This window comes from Pseudonaja textilis, chromosome Z (genome assembly GCF_049901715.1).
Source record: "Pseudonaja textilis isolate UNSWEBS1 chromosome Z, rPseTex1.2, whole genome shotgun sequence".
NCBI classification, from domain to species: domain Eukaryota; kingdom Metazoa; phylum Chordata; class Lepidosauria; order Squamata; family Elapidae; genus Pseudonaja; species Pseudonaja textilis.
The window spans coordinates 134,390,313-134,413,188 of record NC_142008.1 but is presented as its reverse complement, the minus strand read 5'-3'; the positions used below and the strand labels follow the sequence as shown (position 1 = coordinate 134,413,188).

The 22,876-nt window shown below is 37.8% G+C and overlaps 1 protein-coding gene across 1 annotated transcript in view; it reads left to right on the top strand.

Moving 5' to 3' along the window:
* The window catches only part of GYS1 (glycogen synthase 1), a 54,368-nt gene that overhangs the window by 6,819 nt on the left and 24,673 nt on the right, over window positions 1-22,876 (top strand). Inside the window, exons 2-8 of the mRNA XM_026711844.2 lie at window positions 65-246; window positions 14,947-15,138; window positions 15,228-15,413; window positions 17,887-18,031; window positions 18,760-18,877; window positions 21,128-21,248; window positions 22,229-22,335. Coding sequence (XP_026567629.1) covers window positions 65-246; window positions 14,947-15,138; window positions 15,228-15,413; window positions 17,887-18,031; window positions 18,760-18,877; window positions 21,128-21,248; window positions 22,229-22,335 — 1,051 coding nt within the window. The remainder of the gene's footprint in view (window positions 1-64; window positions 247-14,946; window positions 15,139-15,227; window positions 15,414-17,886; window positions 18,032-18,759; window positions 18,878-21,127; window positions 21,249-22,228; window positions 22,336-22,876) is intronic.

The window sequence follows — 22,876 nt, the reverse complement described above, 5'->3', positions numbered from 1 at the left end:
GGTGCTTAGAATAATTTATAAGCATGCAAGGAGAAAACAAGTACCTTATTCTGTCTTCTTTTAGTTGGTGGGATCTTCACTGTTATCCAGACAAAAGCCAAGATTACATTGGATGAATGGGGCGAGAATTACTTCCTGATTGGACCTTACCTGGAATTGAATGTGCGCACACAGGTGGAGCTGATAGAACCTCCCAACCCTGCCATTCGCCGAACCATTGACTCCATGAATTCAAAAGGATGTAAAGTAAGAGACTGCAGGGTGGAGGGGAGAAAAATGTCTGGGACCTAGGCCTCAGTGGGCTTAATTCTCATAAACAATTCCTTTCCTCTATTGGGAAGGAAAGTTTGTGGATACAGTGGTAGACCAAGAATATTTAATTCAGTTCATTGTAATTCTAGTTTAAAAGGAATATCAAGTAGCTGGTGATAGGTAGAAGCTGTATTTTTAGGCTGCAAAGAAAGAATTTCAAGTCAGAGGACATTAGAGATTGATAACTTTGTCTCTGAGGAATCTACATAGATGCATATGTGCATATCCAGCATGCTGTTTCCTCTTGGACTAACCAACATAATGCCAAATGTAGAAAAGGTGTAAGTATTATTGTCTGGGGAAATGAAGGCAGTATAAGAAAAGTACAGATAGTGCTCAACTTACGACCACAATTGAGCCCAAAATTTCTGTTGCTAAGTGAGATATTTGGATAGTGAATTTTGCCCCATTTTATGATTTTTCTTGCCACAGTTGTTAAATAAATTGCATTTGTTAAGTTAGTAACATGGTTGTTAAGTGAATCTGGCTTCCCCATTGACTTTGCTTGTCAGAAGTTGCAAAATGTGATCACATAACTCTAGGAGACACTGCAACCGTCATAAATGTGAGTTACCTTGCCAAGCATCTGAATTTTAATCACGTGACCATGGGGATGCTGTAATGGTCGTAAGTATGAAAAATGATTATAAGTCACTTTTTTCAGTGCCATTGTAATTTTGAATGATCACTAAATGAACTGTTATAAGTCAAGGACTATCTGTAGTTTGTAATACCATCACTACATTTTATATTCTCACGAACAATCCTTGCAAACTATATTCATATGCAATTTCATGTATGTTGTGGCCCTCCAGCGAGTGATGAGGGGGTTGGGGAAGAACTTGGGCCAGTTCTGGAGCCTGGGTGTTGTAATGACGAGGCAGTCAAGTTGTTTGATCATGAACAACTGAATCATGATGATCTTTATTGGAGTCTAGTCTTGCATTTATACACATTTTTAGTTATCCTCCATCACTGGTTAACTTTGGTTACTGCTTAACTTTCGTTACTGTTTAGCACAGTAATCCATACAATCAATTATCTCTAGTTAAAGTCTAACATATGTTTACTTCCTCTCTCTAATCCTCCTTTAGATTAGTGACTTTGTTTACCTGAGTTGTATTTGCTTGGAAACATTCTTTATCTGAGGTTTGCCATCTGAGATTGGAACATTCCTGCAATTACAACTCTACATATCCTCGTTTTTTATTTTAAATGGAGGATTCAAAGATTTCTGAATGTATCGCAATTGTAGAGGATTAAGAGAGAGGGAAGCAGGACGAAACAATGCGAATAAATTTGGAATACATTGAGTAAAACAACAGGTTGCAATTAGTACAATAATAATAATTATAGCATAAAAGAAAAACTGAGCCAAGACCAATCAGGGAGCCAATTGGTTAGCCACTCAAAAGGTGAGTAATGAGCATGGATATTATTTTGAATGTATGATTGTAAATTGGCAAGCTCATCCTCAATAGTTTTATTCAAAGAATGAAAATGCACAGTACATCCACGGCGTCCAACTAACGTACAGAACCCTCCCTGACCAGCTAAAAGATAGTCTATGGCAAAACACTGCTGTAAGACATCTTGATTTAAATCTTCTATTTCATGCTGCAGATCACGAATAATAGCAGCGGTAGCATTGATGGATTTTTCAAGTCTGCAGGTGAGACCAAGAATAGATCGTCTGTTTTCTTGAGCAATCATGCCAGGATAAGAGCCTAGAGTAAAGACTTCTGTAATGGCCCCTGCCAATGCACGGCCAAATGTAGAACCAGAAGACAATTGTATATCAATAATGACTTCATCATTACATGTAGGCCCCAGAGAGGAATGCCTCTGTCGAGTTGATGGGAGCATACCTATTTGAACAGGTAGAGTAAAATAACCTATAGTTGCACATTGATAATTCAAAGGATGAACATTAGTAGCATATTTATCAAAAAAGAACCACATATTAGGATCCTTAAGCTGCCAACCAGCGCATATCGATCCTGTATTAGATTGATCAGAGGCATTAAAAATAGGAGAATTGTCAGGATACATATCAGGAGCTATATTAATTCCATGCAAAGAAGAATTAAAGGTACCTGACAACCAATAGTAGAACAATAACTATAATTTCCTAGCTTTTTAAATATGTGCTGAGCAGCAGCATAATCAGACCAATTATGAAGCCAAGTGTGTTTAGTGTGACAACAGAAACACAGACCCCTTGTAAACTGACTAACTTTCAAGTAACGCCAATGGACAGAATTCAATTGCATAGGGGGTGTAGAAAATAGCCAGGAGTGTAGAATAGATTGTAGTTGTGAGACAATAAATGTAGAAGACATGATCAAGTTAGGGGTAAAAGAAATTTGACCAAATGCCATTGGGGGCTCATAGTATAAAGTAATATTTGTGCCATGGGTCATAAACATGTATTGGGCATAACGAACCCACAAATTAGGGTTAAGATGAACCACAGAAGTATCATTTTGAGCAGAAACACCATTAACCATAAAAAAGAAAATACAAAGTAAAATGGTAACAGAGTTAGCAGTAATAATAGCAAAAACAGCAGCAACAAGATTTTCAGGAGTCTGAGGTAATGAGGCCTGTTGCAGTTGTTGTTGAGCTTGATATGTAGTAGATTTAACCTGGCCCCAAGTAATGGGTTGCAGGCGCGTTGACCTTGGAAGCCAGACTTCTGTGTTCAGATGAAGATTGAAATCCGGAATTGGGTTGTGAAGGCCCTGATGCCATGCCATGATACGGATGAACACAGCGCGCTAGAACCCACACTGCTTGTCGAGTAGAAGGATCTTCCACGGCAGCATAACCGTGACCCCAGGTGATCAGCGGTGTAGGGCCTTTCCAGGTTGGATCTGGAACTTGGCGATACTTTACCAAAGGGCTTGCTAAATATTCAGTAATTCAAAAATGCAAATTAACAGGTGAGTCTGCAAGAGAATCTAAAAAGGTTAAATAAATCCAAGTATATAATGCTACAGCAATGAGATTTTGAATCTTTCGCAGATGGTAAGGGCCAGACTCAGTTTGTAATTGTTTCTGAAGCAATGCCTTCAAAGTACGATGAGCTTGCTCAACTATAGCTTGACCCTGAGAGTTGTAAGGAATTCCGTGCACTAAAGTAATATTCCATTTCTGACAAAAGGTTTGAAATTCCTTACTAATATAAGCGGGGCCATTGTCAGTTTTAAACTGAGAAAGCCGACCCATTATAGCAAAAGAGGATAGGGAATGAGAAATAACATCTGAAGTACGTTCATATTTTGAAGCAGTAACCCAAAGGAAGTGTGAATGAGTGTCAATAGACGTATGAAGATAACAGTATGGCTTAAAGGTTGAAAATTGAGTTACATCCTTTGCCAAATTTGATTAGCTTGGGTTCCTCGTGGGTTGACACCGACTGGAAAGGGAACTGCCAGTTGCTGACAAGCACGGACAATATCCCGGGCTTGAGATAATAAAATTTTAAATTGCTTTGCAAGCGATTTGGCATTTTGATGAAAATAAGAATGACTGGCAACAGAATCAGCAAACAAAGACGAAACATCCTTTAAGGATTCATCTACCTTCCGATTTCCTTCAGTCAAGGCATTAGTAAAGGGAGTATGACTTTGAATGTGTTCTACATACAAAGAATACAAGCGTTTCCAAACTATTCTTTAAAGATAAAAACAAGGATAACAAATTCTTATCCAAAGAGAGAGCACAATAAGAAAAGGGAAGAGATTGCATAGCTAAATACACATATTGAATATCAACAATCAAGTTAATAGGTTGGTCATTGAACAATCGTAAAGCCAAAATCACAGCAGCCAGCTCAGCACATTGAGCTGAAGTCTGCGTGGCAGTAAATTTAGAATACCATTGTTGTTGAATCTGCCAGACAACCACACCCCTTGTAGGTGATCCATCAGTAAAGACTGTAAGAGCTTTAGAAATAGGATTTCGCACAAAAATGGAAGAAAAGGCCAGATTTAAAGTATTAGTCACCACTATTCTACGATCCTTGGGTAAAGAATACAACAAGTTTCCCACATATTGAGAAAAGGCTATCTGATATGATTCTGAAATCATCATCAAATGCTCATGTTCAACTTTTGTACGACTGAAAGCTATGCTAATGAGATCCTGTCCTGTAAGATGTAAGGCTCGTTTACGACCTTTAATAATCAAATCCTCTAATGCTGATTGATAAGGATAAATGTTTCTAGGCAGAGTAGCTGACAAATCCATTCATGAATGTTGACCGCTTGTGGGGACGCATTAGAATAAAGACATCCCGTGGGTAAGGGTATAGTGGGAAGAATAGCTAAGCAAAGTCCTATTGTTAAGGATGTTATCCTGTCCACATATCAATCTTAAACTTATTCACTATTTCTTGAAGGCATGTTCTTTGAGGATCAGTTAATACAGCTAGATCTCCTGGTGATTGTGCTCCCTTCAAAGACTGAAATAAGGGCAACATATCACCAGTTGTAATGTAAAAGAATGGGCGTGCCCAATTAATAATGCCAAGTAATTTTTGCCATTGTACTAATGTATATGATTTCTGTACTTGTAATTCAGGAAGAATTGGAATGGAGAAATTGTGCAACATTCTATGTCCTAAGTAGGTATAAGGTTCTACCTTTTGAATTTTGTCTGAGGCTACAAAGGTATAGTAAAAAAGCAGACTTTAAGATCAGCTACCAATAATTTATAAAAATTAGGAATTAGGTTAGGATTTGGTAGACCACATCATAAAGGACCCATGGGTTGGATACATTTATTAATTTCTCTTAAATCCTGCAGGAGACGCCATTTCCCATTTTTCTTTTTATAACAAAAACAGGAGTATTCCAAGGACTGTTCTATATGACCAGCAGCCAATTGTTCTTGAACCAATTGTTGTAAAGCAGCAAGTTTTTCCCTTGATAATGGCCATTGTTCCACCCAAACCGGCGTAGAACAGAGCCATTTAAGAGGAAGAGCCATCATCAAGAATCAAATGGGCATTAAGAAGAGAAAGGATATCACGGCCCCCAAAATTAGTATGAATATCTAGAATGTATGGTTGTAGGAAAAAGGACTTACCAGCAGATGTTGTAACATTAATTTCTTGAACACTCTGCCAAGCAGCTATAGAACCTCCTATTCCCCACAATGAGGAAACTGTCATTTTTGGTCACTGTACTGGCCACTGTAAAGAGGAGATGACAGTAACATCGGCTCCAGTATCCAATAACTCTTGAAATGGTTGTTTATTAAGGAAGAGCATTAACAAAGGACGAGAGGAGTTCAGCTGATGAAGTAAGCCTACAGATAAAGAAGTTGATCCAAATCCTGCATCCCCACGATTACCTATACTAGGAGATGGATTTTCATATGGAAGAAGAAGCAATTGAGCAACAGAAGAATTACAAGGAAGAACTTGAGGAAGATTCACCCAAATCTGAATCATGAGGATACCAGTGTAATCTGAATCTATTACCCCAGGCACGACAAAACAGCCCTTTTTGTGTGCAGAAGAACAAGGCAAAATTAAGCCAACTAATCCCGAAGGAAGAGGACCTTTAAATTGAGATGGAACTATTTTAACTTCCATGGGAAATTTAAACTCAATTTCCTCTTGAGTGATTAAATCGATCCCAGGGCTACCAGCTGTGGCTGGGGAGGAGTGAGAGAGACTGCTGGAGGAGTCAGAGTGATGGGAAAGGTGCGCTTTGGATTCTGGGTGGGTGCCACACCCATTGGCAAGTTTCCCGACTGAAACTGACATTGATTGGCCCAATGAAATCCCTTTTTACAAATAGGGCACTTCTTAGAAGGACAATTCTGAGGCATAGAAGATGTAGAATGACAGTCCTTCTGAAAGTGGCCAGGCTTCTTACACTTAAAACAGTTACCAATTGGTCGCTGTCCTTTCTGAATAGCAGCTGCTAACATATGCATTTTATAAGTTTGTGATCCAATATCCTGGCAGACTCGGAGCATATCTGCCAGAGTGTAATGAGCAGTAGCCTTTAATGGCTGTAAAGCTCTCTTACAATCTGCATTAGCATTTTCAATAGCTAACTGGCAAAGAAGTTCACCAGCAGTTTCCTGATGATCAAACTGCTGTCTAATTGCTTTGGACAGACGCTCAACAAAGTCAGCATAAGGCTCATTGGCATTCTGTCGAATGCTTGAAAAATTTGCTCTAGGTTCTCCAGCTTGGGGTACCTTAAGAAAAGCATGAAAGGCACATTCAGGAACAATAGTTAACGTAGCTGGAGGAAGAACAACTTGAATAGGAATTGTACCAAATGGTCCAGAATCAAATAGCTGCTCAATTGTATATGCTCCTCCCCCTCCTAAAGCAGCAGCTTGAGCATGTCTCATATATTCACTCTCCCAAACCACATATTGGATGTTAAAATCATGTGAAATATTTGCTTCCAATCTTCAGGGATCATTGTATAACCATTTTTTATTCCTTCTAAAATTCCTCTTGTAAAATTACCACTAATCCCATAGTCTGTAACTGCCTTTTTAAATTCTCTTAAGATCAGATAAGGCAGACCCCCCCATTCTGCTACTTGCAGTCCAAGCTGTGGCCCCTGACCAGGACAATATTGTACTGGACAAACAGACAGTAATTCTGCAAGTTCTGTTGCTGAGACAAAGGCATCCCTTTTACAAGTCTCTACCATTTTCTGAAAAGAATGACTGAACGATAGAGTCAGTTTTGCCCTGTATCTGCAGGAGCTGAGGGAATTGAAGACATATATTCAGGTGAAGAAGGGGGACAAATTACAGCATTAGTATAACGTGAAGGTGGAGGTGTTAAAAGAGAAAGTTCATTGTGACTAAATTTTTCAATTGCATGCCTACATAAATGCCACACATGCAAAACTTCTATTTTTGCTCAAGGTTCAGTATGCAATGTTTTCCCAATACGTTCCCAATCAGTTAATTTTAAAGACCTCTTTTCTGGATACCATAGGCACTGAGCTGCAATCTCCTGGACCAGCCTTAAGAGATTTCTCTGTGGTACCTCGGTATTATTTTTCTTCAACAAATAGCCTAATTCATCTACATGCTTCCTTTGTGCATCAGAAAGCGAAGACCCCAAGTTCCAGTTTGCAGCGCTTCGGGCAGGCAGGAATCCGCAATTGTGCGCGGTTTCTGCCTGCGCTCGCCGCTGGAGTGCCCCGAGCCAGCCGGCTTTGGGGCTAAGCCACCCCATAGAGGTGGTGAAGACAGGGGAGACCTGGCAAGGTTGAGGGGAATCACACCTCTCCTCCCCAGCCAGCTAAACTCCCTTTTCCAAAGGCGGTAAGAGCGGCGGTCAGAAATGGCCGCCTCAAAGAAGCACTCAGCCGGAAAAGAAAGTGCAGGAGGAAGTTAAGAAGTGAAAGTTTTTGGCTGACCGGGACAAAAAGCAACAACTAAGGTACCCTGGAATTTAAATTTTGCAAAAGATACATCGCTCCCAAAGAAGACTCGGAAGCAGCAAATGAAAGTGAACAGGGAAAGGTTTTTTTTTTCCACTCTCCTTCCTAACGTTAACAGAAATGAATGAGAAATTGGAAAAACCCGCTTTGGCATCAATAGGTAATTAAACTGGATAATTAAATGTCAAGGGGATAATAAGGATTTCTGAACATTAAAAAAAAATTCTTGCTGTAAGTGGGAAGGGAGAGGAAAAGAATAAGATTTGGAAGGAGGAGACTGCCTTGAATTTAAAAGAATCTGATTAAACTCTAACAAGACTTCTAAAAGATACATCTTAACTGGAACTTTGTAACTAAATAGCAACCCCAAGAAGAGAAAGTGAAAAAAAGAAGAAAATGTTAAAAGAAACAGCTTGTGTCTATTTGGACTGCTTGGTGACTTTGGGACTCTTGGAAATTATATTTGAATGATTAAAAATACTTGGGTGGTTGTTTGAAAAAAATTTTTTTAAATGGCATTGCTTGTGGATGAACTGAAAATGGAATTTAAAAAATATAAAGAAGAGGAACAAGAAGGGAAGGGCTCTCTTGGCTCTGTTTTTTAATTCTTAGAAATGGCGATTTGTACCTATGAGAAACTGACTGCGCAACAAGAAGACTGGGACAAAGAAGAAGCCATCTTTGATGAACTTTCCTTAGGGAAGAAGGGGGAAAGGGGGGAAAGAGAATGAAGACTTTAAGACCCCCCCAAAAAACCAAAAAAGGGAAAAATAAGGTGAAAAGTGGATATAATGTTAGAAAGCAACAGAAAAAGAGAATACAGAAGAGGGAAATGGAGGTGGAGAGACAAAGGGGTAAAAAGGGCAAAGAGAAGAAGCAAGGGAGGAAGGAAGGGAAGAGAAGCTACAAAGGTGTGGAGCAAGATGTAAAGAAACAGGACTTATTTAGAGATAATGGCTAAAAATTTAACTGAAAAAGTGATTCTGCAAAGGTACATAAGATTGTATTGTTATATTTGTATTAGAAATTATGTTAGAAAATTGGAAACAACATATAAAAACTGGGATAAAATACTCAGTATAACTTAGTGAAACTTTTGTGAACAAAATAAATGAAATGAAATAAATGAGAGAATTGAACCAGGAAGGAATGGGAACATTTTAATGATAATGTTTTATAGAAAGTTTATAAGTGTTCCCATAGAAGTATGATACTTATTTGAAAAGTAATGTGTAAAATGTTTAAGATTTAAATGAATACTAATATTAACAATAGATTTGAATTGACATGGATTTGTTGTTTTGACTATATTATACATCTATGATTTTTTCTCTTTTTAAAATATAGTCTGTAACTTTAGAATGTACTAAGCAGAATCCAAATGGAAGTTATGTATTATATTAAGAGTTATAAATTTAGGGGAAAGATATAAAGGCATCATACTCCAATCAGTGACAGGAGAAATTTTGTCTAATGAGAAAAGATAATAGACAGCTGGAAACAGGACAGACAAAGAATATAAGTATAATGATCTGAATTGAGATGAAATAAATAAAATTAAATTAAAAAAGTTAAAAGAGGGGAGAAGCTATATAGAAAATGTAGAATGATAATAAGATATGAAATGGTATATAAAATGAACATGAATATGAATTTGTGTCTGTACGAAGAGATGTAACCCGGGATCAAGCTGCTTTCAGAAAAGATGTTTTGTTTCTATGTTTTATTTGTTTGTGTATTGTTTTTGAAAATCAATAAAATTTGTTTTTTAAAAAAAAGCGAAGACCCCATACTTACAGAAACCAAAAGGTTGAAGAAACCACAAAGGGTTGAAGGTGCACCAAATCCTTGCCAGATGAAGTAAGAGGGTCCCTGTTCAGGCGCCACTTGTTGTAATGACGAGGCAGCCGAGTTGTTTGATCATGAACAACTGAATCATGATGATCTTTATTGGAGTCTAGTCTTGCATTTATACACATTTTTAGTTATCCTCCATCACTGGTTAACTTTGGTTACTGCTTAACTTTCGTTACTGTTTAGCACAGTAATCCATACAATTAATTATCTCTAGTTAAAGTCTAACATGTTTACTTCCTCTCTCTAATCCTCCTTTAGATTAGTGACTTTGTTTACCTGAGTTGTATTTGTTTGGAAACATTCTTTATCTGAGGTTTGCCATCCAAGATTGGAACATTTCTGCAATTACAACTCTACACCTGGGGAAGGCTCAATGGATGCTCAGTGTTGGATACAGAGATAGAGCCAGGGCCATCTGGCATTTCTCAGCCACCAGAGAGGCAGGTGTCTTTGGAGCCAGGGATGAGTAAGGAGGAAGAACAGCTGGGACCTGTTCCAGATGCACATATGTGTAGAGCAGATAGGAGAGGTGAACAATGGAAGACAAGGAGTCGACTCTGGAAGCAAATCAAACGTGGACACTGAATGGCCCCTCCCTGGCTGAGGAATAAATAGAAGGAAAGGGGAATGGTAGGAGACAACAGTTCGTATTTCAAGAGAGTTCGCTCATTGTATTTAGGGCAACAAATACTGCCTTGCCAAAACTTAATTTGCAGCCTTTTGGGGCTCACGGCAATTATCATAATGAACTGATAAGGTCTATTGCTGCAGTTAATTCCTTGCAATTAATTCACAACAGATAAATAGTTTTTCTTTGCGAGGAGTCTGTTTCTTCCTTCTCACAAGACTGGGTCAGAACAATATATTTTCTTTTGTTCTTTCAATTTCTTGTTCTTTTTGAGGATCATGTTAACTCCATCCAACCATATCTTTCTTGATTTTCCTCTCACTCCGTTCACTCTTTCTTCATATCTTTGTTTAGCAGTGTGACCCCTTACTAATTTCTCCTACATGACCAAAGTATCACAATATGTATTTTTCCTAGAGATCTCTTTTCTATTTGATTCATCCATTCAGCACTGATTGATTGTTGACTGTATTAAGAACTTCACTCTCATCCTGCTGCTTCCCTTCTGGCATATTCAGCTTTCATTTCCATATAAAATGTAGGCAGAAATCTACATTAATGTGTATCCATTTTATGTCTTTCAAGAGACATTCTGATAGTTGAAGATATGCTAGTATTTTTTTCAACATTTGCACATCTTAAAATTTGCCCATTTCTCTATATTTAACAACCATCAAGAATGCAAATTCATCCATTTTTGCCATTTCTGAATAATTTACAATTATTAATTTTTGTTGCCAAATGCAAGTTGGTGAATGCAGTTAATGCAATTTGATTTCTGATAGAGTGTTTAGAGCCTTAGTTCTTATTGCATCATATACTCTGTCTAATATTTGTTGGAAATAATTTGTGCACCCAAAAGTGTACATATATTAACGACGCCAAACTACACAATTGTAATAATAATTTCAAGCATTATCCATGAATGCATTAAGCAATCAAGGGGAGGTCACACATTCTTGTCTTACTTCCTGTCTAGTGTTGAATGATTAGTTAAGAATTCGTTTATAAAATTACAGTTGGGCAATCAACCTTCCTATTTTATAATTTTATGTTTTTTATTATTTGTTCCTGTTACATTCCAAGGTACAGTGTTTGATAATCATTGATCACCATTGGATGAACCCATGTATGTTGCTCTCTGCCATCCAAGTTTTGATCAGTCCAGGTTTTTAGATACTGTAATACATTTTAATAAGTTGAAAAAGATGTAAACCATATTTCCTTCTGAGTCACACCATGCCACATGCTTATAGTATAGAAACTTATGATCAGTTTTGCAATATGCTGGCCAGTCTAACAGAGAGACTTCCTTGTAAACCAATACAGGTAGTCCTCAATTTATGACCACAATTGAGCCCAAAATTTATGTTGTGTTAAGTGGGGCATTTGTTAAGTGAGTTTTACCCCATTTTGTGACCTTTCTTGCCACATTTGTTAAGTGAATCACTGCAGTTGTTAAGTCAGTCACACGGTTGCTAAGCGAATCTCACTTTCCCATTGACTTTGCTTGTCAGAAGGTCGCAAACGGGGATCACATGCCCCTGGGACATGGCAATCGTCATAAATATGAGTCAGTTGCCAAATGCCTGAATTTTGATCATGTGACTATGAGGTGCAACAGCCATAAGTGTGAATAGTCATCACTTTTTGCAGCACCATTGTCATTTCAAAACATCACTAAATGAACTGTTGTAAGTCAAGGACTTATTTTCTGTATTCCACGAAACAGAAGATTCTTATAGTATACTGCCACATACACAAATCCTGAGTTATTATAAGGTTTCCAAAAGTCATACTAGTAGAATCTCACTTTGAAATCTTGTGAAGTCTGCCATGAGAATGCTAAAATTGTACAAGGTTTATTCAATATTTAAAATTATTATTTTAATTCACTTTGCAAGGTCTGTGGACAATATTTGAGATAGTACTGTATTTCCAGGGATCCACATTTTTTGTGTAATAAATAACTCTGGGCTACATGAACATTTTGAAACAATTCTCCTAAATGAATTTTTCTTTTTAAAATTAGTTTTCCTTTTTTTTCCTTTGTATACTTTTAATACATTAAAAAGGACAACCAAGCCCCCACCTGAACAGAACACACCTCCAGCCAATCAGAACACAGCCAAGCCCCCACCCAATCAAGTCACACCCCCACTAGCAGTTAAAAGGAAGAAGCAGCTGCAATCTCACATCACTCTGAGAAGCACAGAGCCGAAGACAGAAGCCTGAAGATGATGAATGAGACTTCATCGAAACGTTGCCTAGATACTTCGAATCTTACGCGGGAGAAAACCCGAACAACCAAAGATCCATATATATATATATATATATGTATGTATGTATGTATGTATATATCCTTAAGTTTTCGCGGGTACTTACATGTATGGCATTCAGCTTTGTTCGGGTATTTTCCCACGTCATTGTAGTTGTGCTTTTAAAGTTGTAGCAACGTTTCGGCAGAATCTCATCTGCCATCATCAGGCTTCTGTATAGTGTTCATCTGTGAGTCAGGCTTTTACAGTGGTTTCAGATTTAAATTTGGGGCAGCCTATTGCTGTGCCAGAATGGTTTTTTCTTCACCCTGATTGGTTGGGAGTCTTGGTCTGTGCTTATTGGTCTTGGAGTTTGCTGTGTTCTGCTTGTTTGGTGCTTGATTGATTGGTCTGTGCTTATTGGTCTTGGAGTTTGCTGTGTTCTGCTTGATTGGTGTTTCTAATATCTTCTGTATGTTTTTTGGCTCTTTTTGTATCTTGATTGGCTGGCAACATTGTGTTACTTTATTGGAGGCCTTTAGTGCAGCTTGGCTCTGAGTAAATGGACGGCTATCATTTATTGGGAAGCTAGGTTTCATCTGGGTGCCTGGTTGGGGTGTGTTTGAGCTGGAGGTATCAGCGGGGATCTGTCTGTGCCCAGGTGTTTGCCTGGCTTGTGGTGTGGAGATTTTTTTGTTTGTGAGTGCAGGCTTCCAAATGATTGACAGTCTGGTGGAATCATCTCACATACATATATACATACATACGGTATTTGGCTTTGTTCAGGTATTTTTCCACGTCATAGTAGTTGTGCTTTTTAAGTTTAGTAGTTAAGCTTTTAAAGTTGTAGCGACGTTTCAGCAGAATCTCATCTGCCATCATCAGGCTTCTGTATTGTGTTCATCTGACAAACACTATACAGAAGCCTGATGATGGCAGATGAGATTCTGCTGAAACGTCGCTACAACTTTAAAAGCACAACTACTATGACGTGGGAAAATACCCAACAAAGCTGAATGCCATACATGTAGCACCATGCAAAACTTAAGAATAAATATATATATATACACACACACACACACACACACACATACATATATACATATACATACATATACATACATATACATATACATGGTTAAATCAGGATTTATGGCTTATAAAAGTCCCCTTTAATTAATAAACTGTGGTTAAACAATGGCAGAGCCCACCCACTATGACAAAACCCAAGGTAATGGTTTATAGCTTCCAAAACTAGGATTATAAATCATGCACAGGTTTGTATATTGTTCATCCAATTAGCCAGGAATTTTGGCTTATCTTTGCATCATTTAAATACTGGTTCCAAATTGGATACAAAGATATTATGATCAGCTCCCTGCTGAAACAATTACAAGTGAGAAGGAAAACACTGGTGTAAAAAACAAATTTAAATGTATGCTGGACTATTGAATATAGGTATTAACTATTGTGAGTGTGGAAAGTACATATATGACACATTCAATACTCCCTCTTGTTTACTTGATTTTTCTAGTTCCTAACCTGATTTCAGAGCAAGAGGTTATTTTGGGTTGCCCAGCAAAAAAGCAACCCTAGGCGAGGTGACCTTTTATAAAATGGAGATGAGGTAACATGAACCAGAGACTAAATTTAGAAATCTACACACACTTGATGCACATATTTCTGCACACTTTGGTATGTGAAATGAGTGGACAAGAGGTGATGACATCATGGTTAAAACAGGTCTGAGTGTTGAAGGAGACAAAGAGTGTTTTGGAGGTCAGAATGTATGGGGTCCAATGAAAACGAGGAGAATTTGACCGTTAAAAATAAGTTACTGAGATATTCTCATCAGATTTGGAAGTCTGTAAAATCTGAAGTGATCTAAGCCACCTTACATATACAGATTGCAAATTAAATGTATACATAAATAGTTTTAAGAAGTTTATTTTGTAATACCATTGATAAACCTAATTAATATAAATTGGGGCCTTGAAGTATTTCACCGTCTGAAGAAAAATTGGGATATTTCTAGCACACAAAACAAAAAAAACAAGGTTTGAATCTGTAAATAAGAAGAGCTGAAAATTCAGATGATTTAAAGTATATAGAGAACTTCCTTAGATAGAATCCCCTTCTTTTTTTATTCCTTGTTCTGATGCTTATCTTTTTTTGCTGTATGCAATGTGCAGATTCACCATTTCTTTTTTTCCTGAAATTGTAAAACATGTAATGTTCCTTCAAGAATCTAAGAGACAAAATGCTTGTTCATCATTCTAGAACATAATCTTATGAGATATTATTAAGTTGATGATAAAACTTGCTCAACTGAGTACTGACCTTTACGATTGATGCTTTGTTGGTTGTGCTTCACAGAATATCTCTGGATTTGATATGAAAATGTCAATTCATACCTCTCCTATTCATTCATCTGCTGTCTCTAACTTCTTTCTAGGTTTACTTTGGCCGCTGGCTGATTGAGGGGGGTCCATATGTAATCCTCATCGATATTGGGGCAACCGCTTGGAGCTTGGATCGCTGGAAAACTGAATTGTGGGAAAGCTGCTCCATTGGGATTCCCTGGTATGACCGAGAGGCCAATGATGCCGTCCTCTTTGGTTTCCTCACAGCCTGGTTCCTAGGGGAGGTAAGGGAACATGTTTCTGTCAGAAAATATCTTCTCTTCCTGTCACCCAACATCTTTCTCTTCACTCTCCTCTTGTGCTTTTTGTACAGTTTTCTGCACAATGTGAAGAAAAGCCATTCATCATTGGTCATTTCCATGAGTGGCTGTCTGGTGTTGGCCTCTTCCTCTGTCGGATCCGGAAACTTCCAATAGCTACCATCTTCACCACCCATGCTACCCTGCTTGGTCGCTACCTGTGTGCAGGCAGTGTGGACTTCTACAACAATCTGCAGACTGTGAGTCTTCTAATCTCTAGGACTGAAAATCGATTGGTGGGTGGGGTGTGAAACTATGGGATCCAAGAACAAGAGGAAGAAATAGGAATTCCTGGAAGTGTGGCACTCAGACAAATCAGCCATCAACAGGCACAAAGGTATAAACAACATCTCCATGCCATTCAAAAGAGACAATCAAAAAGCTAAAAAGGAAACAAAATGACCAAAACAGCTTTTTGCCTGCCTTCAGTACTTGGATAAGTATAAATTAACACCAAAATTTATACTAGATCAACAATCAAGCAGTAAGCAATACTCCACTCAAGGAACTACCAACTCAGACAAACAGTAAACAGCAACCTAATCAAGGGGCCACCAAGACCATTTCCACCAAATACAGTCAGAGCAAGTCACTTGTACAGAAACAGAGAGTAAGCTCAACTTCTTGTAGCCCTGATGATGTTACCTAGTATAGTAAGAAAACCACCAAGCTCAGAGAATACGAAGGATCCTACAGTTCAACCCTGAGCTACAAATATTCTGTTTCGTTTGGTAGAAATGGGAAGTTCTGACTATCCTGTTTTTGCCCTTTTTTTCTGAGTGCTTTGGGCTGTTCAGGGAATAAGAACTTTTCTTTCAACTACCCTCAATTCTGCATCAGCAGGCTGAAGTTCTTATCTTCCCATCCCTCAAAATTCCTGCATAGGAAGTGGCAATACAGTGCTTTAAAATTCCTTGTAGGTGTCCAATGATTGCTGTGCCAGTTAAACAGATCTTAAGAAGCAGCTGCAATCTCACAAGGTTTCTGTTCTTATATGAGAGAGATTTCAAAGTGCTTTTATTTTTAATTGAGAGAGCAAATTATTGCCTGATGTGCCTGACCCTTGCCCTCGCAGCTTTTCATTCAAAACTTAGCACATAAATGAAGCAGTTCTAGGAAACAGGAACCATTTTTCCTTAAGGAAACAGTGGTCAAAGAAATCACACTTAACCAGCCCTTAAGTAATATTTTTACTGCATGGAAAATATGATTCAGTGCTTCTCCCCACCATGTTATGACCCCTGTGATAATTAGTGTTTTGGAAATACATCTATCGGATCATCCTGAATAACCAGTGGACATTACCTGAAATATTATTATATTATATTACATTGAATACAATAATAAGATCTTGTCATTTGCCCTTGATTTCATTTCCAGTCTATTTGGTAGGCATATTTAGACTACTATCAGTAAAGACGTAAGGATGAAAATTTGGTTAGAACAAAAATGAAACACAGATAGTTCTCGACTTACAACAGTTTGTTTAGTGACTGTTCAAAGTTACAATGATACTGAAAAAATGTGATTTATGACTGTTTTAAAGCAATAGTTTGTTGTGTACTACTGAATCAAAGGCTTTGCAGAAGTCTATGTAAATTGCATCTATTGCTTTACTCTGGTCCAGATGTGTGTTCCAAATGTTTCTGCAGAGTAGGAGTTGCAGATTACAGGGCAAATTTTTCCTGAAACCAAACTGCTTGTTAAAAAGTAGGTTGTTTGTATAGGGTGATGGATTGGTTTATAATTGATTCCATGACTTTACAGGTGATGCAACACAGTGAGATTGGTGTATAATTTTCTACTAGACCTTTTGAAAAGCAAAGTCAGTGGGAAGCCAGATTCACTTAACAACTGTATTACTAAACAACTACAGTGATTCACTTAACAACCAAGGCAAGAAAGCTAATAAAATGGGGCAAAACTCAATATATGTCACACTCAACAACAAAAATGTTGGGCTCAATTATGGCAGTAAATTGAGGACTACCTGTAGTTGGAACTGGATTAATGAGAGAAAATACTAAAAAAAAGCTACCCTCGGTTTTTCAGTCTAGGAGCCCATTTGTTAGCACTCATTTGGGGATTACAGAAGAGTTTTACAAAGAAAAAATGTAGAATTAAGTTCTTAGAATCTTGGAAATCAGACTACTGGATTGCAGTCTCCTTTGTTCAACCTTTGATATACTACAGGTAGGCTTCAGCTTACAAAAGTTCATTTAGTGACCATTCAAAGTTACAAATTCACTGAAAAAAGTGCCATCTGATCATTTTTCACATTTAATGACCATTGCAGCATTCTCATGATAATGTGATCAAAATTTGGCAGCTGATTCATATTTATGACAGCTGCAGTGTCCCAAGGTCATGTGATCACCTTGTACGACTTTCTGACAAGCAAAGTCAGTGGGGAAGCCAGATTCACTTAACATCCATGTTATTAACCTAACAACTGCAATGATTCACTTAACAATGATGGCAAGAAAGGACATAAAATGGAGCAAAATTTACTTAACTGTTTCACTTAGCAACAGAAATTTTGAGCTCAATAGTGGCTGTAAATTGAGGACTACCTGGACTGTAATTTAGTCTGAAAGCTATATTCTTTCCTACTTCTACTCTGTGCAATTCTGTGTGTTTCAGGATATTTATTATACTTTGTCTTTTACCCAGTTTAATGTGGATAAGGAGGCTGGAGACCGCCAAATTTACCATCGTTATTGTATGGAGAGAGCTGCTGTCCACTGCACACATGTTTTTAGCACAGTTTCTCAAATCACAGCAGTAGAAGCTGAACATCTGTTGAAACGGAAACCTGGTGAGTTAACGTTAAAAGCTAAAAGATTGCTCTGTATGACAAGATCCTATCCAGTTTAAGCCTTGTCTGGATTTATGAACGTACCGAATAATATTACAAGGAAATCAGTTGCTTTGTGTAGAATGCAGAATCTCAAGTTTTGTAGTTTTTAATTAAATTTTCTAGTCCTTAAATAATACTAATTAGACTGTTGGTGCAAATTATACATCGAAGCTTGATGTTTAATCTTAGTTTTTTTCTCAGATAGAAAGAATATCCCAATATAAAATAACCATTATAAAATTCATGTAAAAAATTCTTAAAAGTATTTTTAATCTTAATATGCACTTTGAATTTTTGATTGCATCCAATTTTTTTTAAAAGGCTTATTCTTTTTCAGACTAAAGAGAGGGATGTGGGGCGAGAATTTCTATTCTTATTTGCACCAAGATTATTAGTCCTGATTGGTTGACTCCTTATGAGGTCACAAGACCACTCCCATTCCTTCTCCTTGAGGTCTGTTTTATCCCATCCATTGTTACACTTTGAACCAGTTGCAATCAAATGCATTGATCAATTGTATTTCCAAGGATGTTTGAGGAAGCTGAATGCATCTGAAAAAACACCTGCTGTGACTCATATGTGTTTTTCTGCACACGTATCTTGGCAGTTTGGGTAAATTCAGAAACTTAAAGTTCTAAAACTCCTCACTTTTTACAAAACCATCTCCATTTACATTCCACACCCAGATATTGTGACTCCCAATGGTTTGAACGTCAAGAAGTTCTCTGCTATGCACGAATTCCAAAACCTCCATGCCCAGAGCAAAGCTCGTATCCAGGAGTTTGTCCGAGGCCATTTCTATGGGTGAGTTATCATGAGCTTCACTTGTATCTTATCAATTATAACAGGTTTCCCTATGAAGTTGAGTTCTAAGGGAAAAAATTGAAGCTAGTAGTGACAAGTGATGTAAGAATATCCATGAATTAAAAGCAAATGACTATTTGTGCTTCATTCATCTTCCACAATGTTGTTTATCATAGCACACCTTCAAGTGTAGAGTGAAAGCTTAGAGTTCTTCCTTTTAAAAGAGTATATGTGACTGTAGAAGAAGATGCAGAGACTGGGGTGGAGTCAAGAGAGGAATTAATCTGGTGTCGTTATGTGCCACAAATTATCCAAGTCCAGGCCCCTTAAAGTCTATTACTGTTATCTAGCACCAATTTAATGTTGACTGTTAGTTGACTAGATTCTTGTGTGCAGGCGTGAGCAATAAATCTTACCTGGAATTTAGTGTGTGGTCCTGATTTTTCACACCTGACAATGACTCAGTTTTGGTCTCCACTTTTTAGATGAAATAAGTTTCCTGTATGTGGAGACAGAGATGCCACTTTGACAGCATACAAAAAGGGAAAATTGGATGAGGGAGGAGCTCTCACAGGAAGACAGAATATAAATTAATGAAATAATAATAATGTTAATAACATTTGAAGAAAAGTAAGGGGAATGAGCAGATGTTTTTGCTCAAGGCTGACAAAGGTATAGAAAACTTTTGAGGTATAAAATTTTTTCCAGGACTCATGTAAGAGAAGAATCATTTGTTGTTAATAAAGAATAAGTTTATAAGTGACTAAGTAAAGAACTATTGCTTTCTTATTCAGCATACAGGCATCTGTGCATTAATGGAAACTAGACACTGCATTAGAAATACAGATAGTCCTCGATTTACGGCCACAATTGAGCCCAAAATTTCTTTTGCTAAGTGAAACAATTGTTTAGTGAGTTTTGCCCCATTTTACAACTTTTTTTGCCGCAGATATTAAATGAAGCACTGCTGTTGTTAGGTTAGTTGTCAAGTGAATCTGGCCTCCCCATTGAATTTACTGTCTAAAAGTTGCAAAAGGTGATCGTGTGATCCTGGGACATTGCAACTACCATAAATATGAATCAGTTGCCAAGTGCCCAAATTTTGATCATGTGACCGAGGGGAATTCTACAATGGCCGTAAGTGTTAAACATGATAATAAGTCTCTAGATGAATGGCTGTAAGTCGAGGATTACCTGTACACTTTGTTCAGTCCAGCAAGTTGTCCTTCAGATATTAAGTGCTGTCCTATAGAAATGATTTCAGAATTTATGTTTCACAGCCATTATTCCTATATTTTAACCTTGCATTTTCATGCATTCCATATGTTCCCAAGGCAATTGACTGTGGATCTCTATTTGCTTCTGTTTAGCTCCCTGCATCTGACACAGTTCTGACATTTTTCCTGTTCTTTTTTCTTATTTTCTTGTCCACGCTCCTTTCTGTTTTTATTGCACTGAAAACCTACAGAAGGGCTCCATCTCTTTTTTGTTTGTTTGTTTTTCCATTTTGCATTCATATTTTGCATGATGACTTAATGTTACAAAATAATACCATTGTGATTAGAATTCAGGGAACTATTAAAATGTTCAAAAAAAGGATTTCAGCCAGCTGTGCAGAATGTGTGTGTGTCTGTGTGTGTGTGCAAGCGTGCAAGCACGCACACACATCCTGTATATATACATATATACATGTACCTGTATACACACCCACACACCAACTATTTTGAAACACACAGACACACATACTTCATTTTAAAACAATTGATTTTGAAGACTCACAGCTTTTTAAGCATTCACATTGATCCGACCTATTAAAAAAAGGCATTTCCAAGTAGTTTATTAAGAAGAGTGTGTGATGTTACCAGAAAAGTATCAACATTGAAGGATGATTGTATTCTGGTCCATACAGATTTGGAAAGTGCAAATTTTATTCTTTCATTTAAACACCACACCAAACTCATTTTGATTTCTTCTCGCTAGGGCGTACAATAATTTCTGTTGAATGTAGTGGCACTTGCCTCTTCATCTTGGGTGGGATGATGTTCCACCATTTCCTATGGATTCCCTGAACTATTTTTTCAATGTTGTGGTTTTTGATATAAGCAGCATTGATATTTCTAATGTACTAGTGCGTTTTTTTGTATTTAGCCAATTTACTTGCCTTGGCTGTTAAATAACATAGACTTTCTGGTTTTTCAAGAAGCTTGGACTTGGACTCATCTTCACCATCACTGCGTGTTATTTTTCTAGGCACCTGGACTTCAACCTTGACAAAACTATTTTCTTCTTCATTGCTGGACGCTATGAATACTCCAACAAAGGAGCTGACATTTTCTTGGAAGCCCTAGCCAGGCTCAACTACCTACTAAGGGTGATTAGTAAAATGGGTGCTGTAAGGGAATAGAGATGTGAGAGAGGGTGGGGGTAGGCAATTAGGTATGGCTGTGTTGGGAGAGTATGCCCTACAACAATGCTAGGCCCCTGACTGGAACAACTGTGTGTTTCAGGAGTTAAGTAGCTGTAGCCCAAAGAATCTGGAGGTTATTTTGGGATTTCTCTTCATGCTTACATTGTTGTGCAGATGAAGGACAATGGGAAGGATGACTACAAAAGATACATGTGGATGAAAGCAGGAATAACATATTGGAACAATTTTGTATTAAAGCTGGCAGGAGTGCTAATTGACCCATGTCCTAAGAATACTCCATGAAAAGATACTTACAATAGACGAAACACACACATACACACACACCAGTCTGGCCAGCATCTTCCAATCTGTCCAGCTGAGATTTTCTTAGCCATTCTTTCAAGGAATTCTCCCTTCAGTCAAGCTCTAGGAAAATAGAAAGGAAGAGAGAGGACATACTGAATTTTAGATCTGTATTAGGTGTAGATGTTCACACCACCCTTACTACCACCTAGCTGCATCCTTTCCTGGGGTTGCATGATAGTTTCGTGATTCTTGGAGATCCGTTTAATGGTTACAAGGACATCCCAGGAACATCCCTGATTTATCCATGTATTCATCCAGTTTTCCTCACCTTGCCAAGCATAGTCAGTTTTTGGGGCACTGTTCATTTATCGGCCTGGAGCATGTGAGTGTCTGCTTTCTAACAAGCACCTCATGAGTCCTCATGCTGTAAGATGAATGCAAATGACTTGTGAGAAACCAGCTGCATAGTAGAAGAGGGGGAAAAGATGAATTCTACAAAACAAACTATGAATTCAAATTGATTAAACTTTCTTAACATGGGTCAACTTATCCATTTCTTCAGGAAGCAGTTTTGACCATACTTAAAAGTACTGTGGTGATCTTTCATATCTGGTTTTTGTTGGCTTCTCCCTCTGTAGGTGAATGGAAGCCAGATTACAGTGGTAGCATTTTTTATCATGCCAGCTAGGACAAATAATTTCAACGTGGAGACACTAAAAGGCCAAGCTGTCCGCAAGCAGCTCTGGTGAGTTTGTGTTAGGTTCTGGATCTCATAAATCTGTCCTTTTAACAGGCTTCCTAAGGAATCAGGCAGTGTAGGTGAATGGAATAAAAACCCATTACATCACCCTTCCTGAGCAGGAAAAACAAACTGTCCATACAAGTTCAATGCATTTGAAAAGGATGTGCTGATACAAGGAAAATCACTCAAATGTTACAGTTTGTTCTCTGTACAGGTAGTCTTCAGTTTACGACATACATTTATTGGACATTCAAAGTTAACAATGGCACTAAAATATGCCCAGTCCTTGCACTTAAGGTGATCACAGCATTACCCACAGATAGGTGATGAAAATTTGGGGATATGGCAACTGGAACATACGTACAATGATTACAGCATCCTGGGGTCATGTGATGAACATTTGCCATCTTCTTCGTAGGCTTCTGATCAGCAAAGTCAACAGGCAAAAATGTCGTAAATTGGGCACAACTCACTTAACGCCATCTTGCTTAGCAACAAAAATTCTGGTTTCAATTGGGCTCATAAATCGAGGATTAACTGTACT